Source organism: Falco biarmicus, chromosome 10, assembly GCF_023638135.1.
Source record: "Falco biarmicus isolate bFalBia1 chromosome 10, bFalBia1.pri, whole genome shotgun sequence".
NCBI lineage: Eukaryota > Metazoa > Chordata > Aves > Falconiformes > Falconidae > Falco > Falco biarmicus.
The window spans coordinates 16259026-16266323 of NC_079297.1; the positions used below are offsets into that span (position 1 = coordinate 16259026).

At 50.9% G+C, this 7298-nt stretch overlaps 1 protein-coding gene across 1 annotated transcript; it reads left to right on the forward strand.

The window, feature by feature from the left end:
* The first annotated feature begins 2028 nt into the window (after window positions 1–2028).
* BPIFB6 (BPI fold containing family B member 6) lies at window positions 2029–7096 on the forward strand. Its single transcript, XM_056354491.1, is given in 12 exon segments — window positions 2029–2142; window positions 2643–2755; window positions 2757–2798; window positions 3426–3530; window positions 3611–3757; window positions 4817–4905; window positions 5288–5394; window positions 5691–5867; window positions 6038–6091; window positions 6407–6529; window positions 6791–6858; window positions 7084–7096. Coding segments are annotated over 12 exon segments (1152 nt in total).
* The last annotated feature ends 202 nt before the right edge of the window (window positions 7097–7298 follow it).

Below are 7298 nucleotides of genomic sequence, written 5' to 3' on the forward strand. Positions count from 1 at the left end.
ACCTGCAGACAAGTCCCCTGGGGTCACAGGAGGTGCTTTGTGGCATCTAACTTTGGTAGGGACATGGACACAACCTAGAAAAGTGTCTGAGAAATTTTTTTTGTGTTTTAGAGTAGTGATTGGAAATTTGCCCCTGCTATACCTTGTTCGAGCATAGGTAATATTGGCAGCTCTCCCCAGGGTAGCACTGGAGATTTATCTGTGAGGCATTAGTATCACTTACAGCAGTGCAAGGGTCTGGGGATAAGCTGCTGGGAGGAGATGGCACCATGGTGCTTAGAGGTGGATTTTCTCCTCCTGAAGAGCCGTTCTGGACCCAATGATCCCTGTGGAGCCTTAATTAGATGTCAACTTATAGCATAATAGCTGATCAAATTACTAGCACAAAAGTGTCTTTCTGGCATGATGTGTTCCTCACTGGGTGTTATCTATGAATCTTACATTCCTGTTAGATAAGATGTAAATCTCCCTGTCCGGGCTTAGCAGAGAGCCACCGAATACATCACTGGGAGGAAGGTAATGACAGATTAAACCTCATTACATGTTTTATACAGGAATGAAGAGAGGAAATAAATTACTCAGTGCTGCAGGACCCCACTGGGGTGAACTCCCAAAGCCAGGTCCTGCAGAGTGGGGTACCCGGGAGGGGACAGGAGAGGACACCATGGTGGCCACTAGCCCCAGCTCAGGCAGGTCTGGCTCACGGGCAGCCACAGCAATGGCAGCAGCATGGCCAGCCCGGAGGTGAGCCTTGTGCAGCCTGTCTGCGGTCTGGTAGGATGCATGGCTGTCCCGTGGTGGAACGGGGACAGGGCTGAGAAGCCCATTCTGTGGGCAGATGACAGCTCTTCTCAGCCTCACGTCAACCCTGTTTGAAATCACTAAGAATATTACTGACTTTCTCACAATTTCCACTGGGTTATGCACCAGCAAATCCCACATGCTCCAGCAGCATTTGCACAACCTCTATGAACTTTTGGGGAGTGAGAGCCACAGTTACACGGGTGTCTCCAAAAGCAGAATTTACCATTGCACATCTTAGGTTTCTCCTCACCCCCTGCTTCTGTCTGTACCATGTAATTAAACAGATCAGGTTTTTCTTTGGACTCAATGTGCAAGTCTTTGTTGGCTAATCCTGGGCATTGAGCAAAAGCGTTGGCTTCAGCCTGGTACCCAAAGCCTGAGGGCTTACCCAGACTTTTGAATTTATTAGTGAAATTACTTGTATTGCCAGAAACAGTTGGGGATTAGGTTACACCACAGTTGTTACCCAGCCCTTTAATTCTCAGGTTTTTCCTCTTTCTCGGCCAGGGTTTATATGTGGGCTGTTCCTTGCCTCTCTCCAGAAGGTCAGTGCAGAGCCTGGACAACCTCTGGGGACTCTCCAGGTGAGGTGATGGCAGGGTCCTTCTCTCCAGAAGTCCCTGCTGTGGCAAGGTGCAGCAGATCACATCATTTCCCTCTGGTGCAAGCAAGAAATGAGGGGCCAAGCCAGAGCAGACTGGTGGAGCTGTGTTGACAGTCCCTGGAAAGGCTCATCCCACTCCTGTCATGGCCAACAGCCATGAGGTCTCCTGCTGCTCCTATGGACAGGGCTCAGGGTGGCCCTGAGATCCAGTGGGCCATGTGTTCCACCAGGCAGCTCCAGCCCTTTCTCTGTGGCAGATTTTAGGCATCATGAGCAGCTCTGGTGCTTGTCTAAGGGGAATGCTTAGCATCTTGTTTAGGCACTGACCGTGGGGTGGGTGGTGCAGGACACAGGCACGCCCCTATGGGGCTGCTCTGGGGTGTCCATAGGTGTCTGAATTTTGGGAAGTGATTCTTGTATTTAGGCTGTGTGTTGGCCTAGTACAGCTCTGCTGGACTTGCACAGAGCCCTGTTTGCTTTCCTCCAGCATGAGTGCAGTGTTTAGCCCCTGATCTGTGGTTTGGGAATAGTCTCCAGCTCATTGTCTCTCTCTGTCTGTTGAAGTCCGCACACTCCTGTAAGCCTCTGGAGCTCCGTGAGCAGCTGTACTGGATTGGAAGATGTCAAGGGTTTGGTGCATTTTATTCCTCGGTGGCTGGCTAGCATGGTCAGGAGGAGCTGCTGGCCCAGGAGCAATCATCAGGATTGATCTTGGAATGATTGACTCAGCCATGGTAGCATCCATGCGTGGACACGTGGCAGCAGTGCAGCGGGGAAGCTGCCTGTCAGTGCCACGCAGCCTGCATCCCCAGCACATCCCTGGCCCGCGCAGCCTGCATCCCCAGCACATCCCCAGTTGCAGGGTGCCGCCGGCTGGCCGGGCTCCAGCAGCTGCCCTTAATCCACAGCAGAAGCCACTTCCCCGTGGCCTGCACCTCCTGTGTGGGATGCTGCAAGCAGGACCCCTCAGCTGTGACACCCCAATGTGGGCACACAGGTTGCCTCACCGGTGTGCAGCACGGTAAGGTGGAACCTGAAAATGTGCCAGTGTTTTGTGTCTAAAATCATGATGTGTGTGCAGCAAGTACCTGCTGAGCTCCAACTGTTACCCAGGGACAGCGGAGATTGCTCGTAATCTGAATTTACAACACACAAAACATCCTGCTGTTGGGATTTGTTAATAACAACATTCTATAGGGTGTAGTGGGGAATGCTGAGTCCCCTCACCCTCCAGCACAGGCTCCTCCCTGGGGATTTTGTGCTGAACTCCTCGTCTCGTGCAAATCTTCCAACAGTCTCCACTGCTCTGAATGAGAGTGATGTTCTGCAGAAAATGGCAGAAGCCACAAAAAAAAGCGCCGAACACCAAACCCATCAAAGGCATCTCGGGGTGAGCGATGATTAGCAGCCTTACAACGTGAGCCTGAGACTGGGAATGAGAAAATAAAAGCAGAAGGTTGGGAAGTGTCAGCCCGGAGGCAGAAATGAATCACTCCCTGCTAACAAGTGTGATATTAAAGCCGGTGATTTTCTGCCTGGTTGTGTCCACAAATACATGAAGAAACTATAACTTAAAGGCAACAAAGCGCGTCAGCTCCTGCTTCAGCACTGGCCGGGGATGGCTGCAGCAGCTCTGCAGCACCGGTGGGGTTTGCTCTCCAGGCTGGGGGTGCCCAGCTCTTACCAGTGATGTTCTGAGGAAACCCCAGGATTTCTGGGGGATCAGAGCTGGCCCTCTACCCCACAGGTTTGTGCTGGGTGAAAGCATGGAGATATTTTAAACATCAAAACACCTTTTTCCCAAGTTTTTTCAAAATTAAACAGTGCAAGCTTTTTGTTTGGAAGAAACACATTTCTAAATTTAACAGTGGTTTTAAACTGAAAGTTTAAACAAGGAGTGGAGAATGAAGATGGCGATGGCAATATCGGTGATAGGTGACTTTGATATAAGCAGCCTGACCTGGCTGCTCTGCAGGCTCCTTCTTCCCAGCTGTTTTCCTCTGGTTTTTTCCTGCAGGCTGAAAGTGAAAGATCTCCGTCCCCCGGTGATAGCGCTGGCACTCTTGCTGGGCTTGGGGCTCTTCGTGGCCATCTTAGTCCAAATGACCATCGCTGGGAAAAGGTGAGCAGGAGCTGAGGCTGGGGTGGGCTTGCTCATTGCCAAGGGTTTGTCCCACGGTGACTGAGCTTTGCTCTGAGCAGCTTTATAGGAGGAAACATGGAAATTGCCCTGGCAGCAAACCCGACGGCCAGCAGCCGGCTGTGGCAGGACGCCATGGGCATCCCCAGGTTCAGCTCCAAGAACTGCCACATTGCTCTCGTTAGCGTTAAAACCAACCTGCCCAGCAGGTGAGTCCCAAAGGACATCAGTGATATACCAGTATTAATGTTGCCTGAGAGGCATTGTTAAATCTTTCAGTCTCTAAGTTTGGATTTCTACAGGACACAAATAGTTCTTACTGTTAATTTTTTCCACTAGGAAAACCAAAATGTTTTATGGACAAATTCAGGCCAGCTTTAGTGTTATTCTATGCAGTGTTTGTCTTTGGCATCAGTGCTCATTTAAGGGCTGCACTCCTGGGGTATCGGAACTTCTTTTAGGCATGGAAACGTTCTTTAGCTTTGCGTAAAACCAGAAGATGGCATTCTTGAGAAAAGGTTTGTAAAGAAAGAAAACATCTTTTATCACAGATTAGCCATATGTTGGCCTAATCCATACCAGACAGGTTTCTTTAGTGCTTGACTTCCTTGCCTTTTGATCTTTAGTAAATAATTATTGCTATGTGCATAGTGGCTGTGTCGGCTGACGTGTTTTCTCTGCCCAGCATGCTGCCTGAAGTTATGAACATGTTTCTGGACAGCACCCTTCAGAAAGTGCTGCTGGCTCTGGTAAGTCCAATCCTCCTCCCATCCTTGTTTCCTGGAGATCATCTCCTCCTCCTCCTCCTCCTCACTGCACTGTAACAGGTTTCACAGTTTTGCTGCAGAAGGGAGCTCGCAGGCTGGTAAAAGGGAGCATTTTGAGCAATTACTGGTTTTATGCAGCCAACACCCGCAGCAAAGGCACTGTCACTACCTAAAGCCTCCTCGTCCCAGCTCGGCGGTCAGAGATGCGGTGCCCAGGCAGAGCTGAACTCGATGCTGAGCACGCTTGATCCTAAAGGCTTGTCAAAGGGCAGATTTGCAGCCTCTTAATGTGTCATAAAGTCTGTCTGGTTTAGTCAGATATCTGTGGAGGGCCTGGCCCTGTTCATCACTCAGCTTAAGACAGGTTTACTCCAGAGTAACTCACTTCAACCAGGGACAGAGAAAACTGAGTCAAACTCTTGTCTGAGTGACTGATAGTGGAGGGTTCTGGTGCTTCTGGGTTCGAGTTGCACTGTTCTGGCAAAGCTCTTCTCCCACCAGAAGCCTCCGTGCAAGGTTTTCTGACACTTTGTGTCCAGCTGTGGATGAAGCGCTCAATCTTGTGAATGCAAAATTCACCACCATGACTTGTAAATTGACATCCATCCACCCACTCACCCATCCATCCATCCACCCACCCACTCATCTCCTCCCCTTCCCTTGGCAAAGGGAAAGTGCAGATCTATCACCAAGGATAGGCAATCTGCTGAGCTCTGACTAGGAGCAGGTGCGGACAAACCCCAGCCGGGGCCACACAAGTATCCAACCCCTCCTTGGTGCAGCTTCGGGAAAGCCTGGCACCACAGAAGCTGGCAGGGATGCTGGAGCCCACCAAAGCTGGAAATGGCATGTAGTGCTCATGACGCAGCAGTCTGGCACTGGTGAACCAGTGGTTTTGGCACTGGTGAGCACTCTCCCCACACCACAGAGCATGCACCTTCTGGTCAAGCATCCCTTTTTGTTTCCATGCAGCCGAAATCCCTCTTGGGTCTGCTGGGACCCTCCAATACGCTTTGCTGACCCCCGCCCCCATGACCAATGAAACTTTCATAGAGCTGGATTTGAAGCTGAGTGCTGCTGTCTAGTGCCAGGTCTTGGAGCAGTGATGTTTCTGACATCCATTTGCTAGGAAGCATTGTCCTCCTCAGCCTTGGGCAGCAGAGGCTTTGGGAGGGGTGCAGATGTGCTGGTTGCATTATAACACCTAAGTGCCTCCTCAGCTCATCGTTTTCTCTGGAGTTTATTGCTCTGTTTCATTGTTGAGACTACAGAGCAAAGCATCCAGTACCTTGGGCCTGGTCCAAACGCAAATCCTGACATGGATTTTGCAGAGACAAATGCTCTCTGACATTACTCTTATTACTGGTCCTTTTAGACCATTCTCCATGAAAAGGAGGGGAAGGAGGTTGACATTCCAATGGAGCAGCTACCTCTTACTTGTTTGCCACCAAAGAGGGATGCTGCTATCCGGCTCATCCTGTCTGCAAACTTCTTGAGTGCTGAGCTCTCTATCCTGCGGTCATCCTTCAACCTGTAGATCAGCAATAACATGGTGGGTGATTAGGGCTTGAGATTTTCCTCAAGACACCACTAAGAAATCTACACTCAAATACAAGGCAGATCCATGTGCTGTCAATGCCTCTTCCCTTCCCCATGTTAAACTCCCCCACTCCCCCAAGTGTGAGTGCATTAGGTCCCTGCCCCCTGACACTTTCTCAACAGGTTCTTGGGCTTCCCCCACTGGTGACTATGATGCTTGGAACCCTCGTTACTGAAGTGGGTGGACTTGGCTTGATCCTACTGGTCTGTGTGACATCTTAGGCTACTTAGGGCAGCAGATAAAGCTGCTCTCCATTCACAATGACACGCTGGGAACCTTTACTGCAAGGTCAAACAGGTGCTTTCATAATTTTATTAGTAAAAATGTTATTAATAAGATTATTTAAGGGACATACTACTGCACAGTATGGACCAGCTTGACTGCCACTGACTTTGGTGAACGTGACTGATGCTCAGCACCCACCAGGACAATCCCCAGAGCCGTGAAGTGGGCAGGAGAGCGAATGTCACCCTTTTGCTTTGACTGTACAGATTTCCAGGGTGCTGCCTTCATCACAGCCAGTGGTGATTGAAATGCAGGGAGTCAAAGCACCGGTGGTGACCATAACCACAGACAAAAGCTTTGTGCAGCTCTTCAGCACCGCTGAGTTTTGGGTTTCCCCTTCAGACTCTGCTCCCAAAAATCCCTCTTGTCCTGGATGTTGTGAGTTGAAGGGGTTTGCAGCTGGCAAGGGCTGGCTGTGGTCACCCCTGTCCTGACCCAGCAAACCTGCACCAACACTGGAGCCAGAGATGTGGGACAGTGGGCAGGGACATATATTGGGAAGGTGCCTGGGCAGGGGGTCCTGCCGGGCTGGGGTAGTTGGGGGGGAACAGGGTCCTGGTGGGGGGACACCCTTCCCTTTCCCCTTGCAGCACAGCAACCTGGAGGCACAGTTTGCCATTGCAAAAGAAAAGCTGCGGCTCTCCCTCGCTCTGCAAAGGTAAGGCAGCTACCAGTCCCCAGTGCCACCATCAGCAGTGAGAGTCCCTGGGCTGCTCGGGAGGCCACCCGCTACCTGTCACCCCTGCATTTTCAGAAGGAACCTTTGCTGTCTCTGCATGACGACTTTGCAGTTTATATAACAGCTATTTAAAAACAGATGAGGACGAACGTGACATAATCCAGCTGACCTCAAACCTGTTTTGTTTATTTTTTTCTCTTTAAGTCTGAACAGCTGAAGTTGTGATGGCTCAGGGTAGGGAAAATGCTCCCAGTGGGAAGCGGCCCCTTTCTGGAAGGAGGCTGGTGGAGCCACGGCCCCTGGTGCAAGGGGGAGGTTTTCTGGACGTCAGGGTCTGGGTGAGGAGTTCGTTGAGGGTGACAGGGCAGCTTGCTGGGGGAGGGGGGGCTGTGGGAGGCAAGTGACGCCCCTTTCCTCTC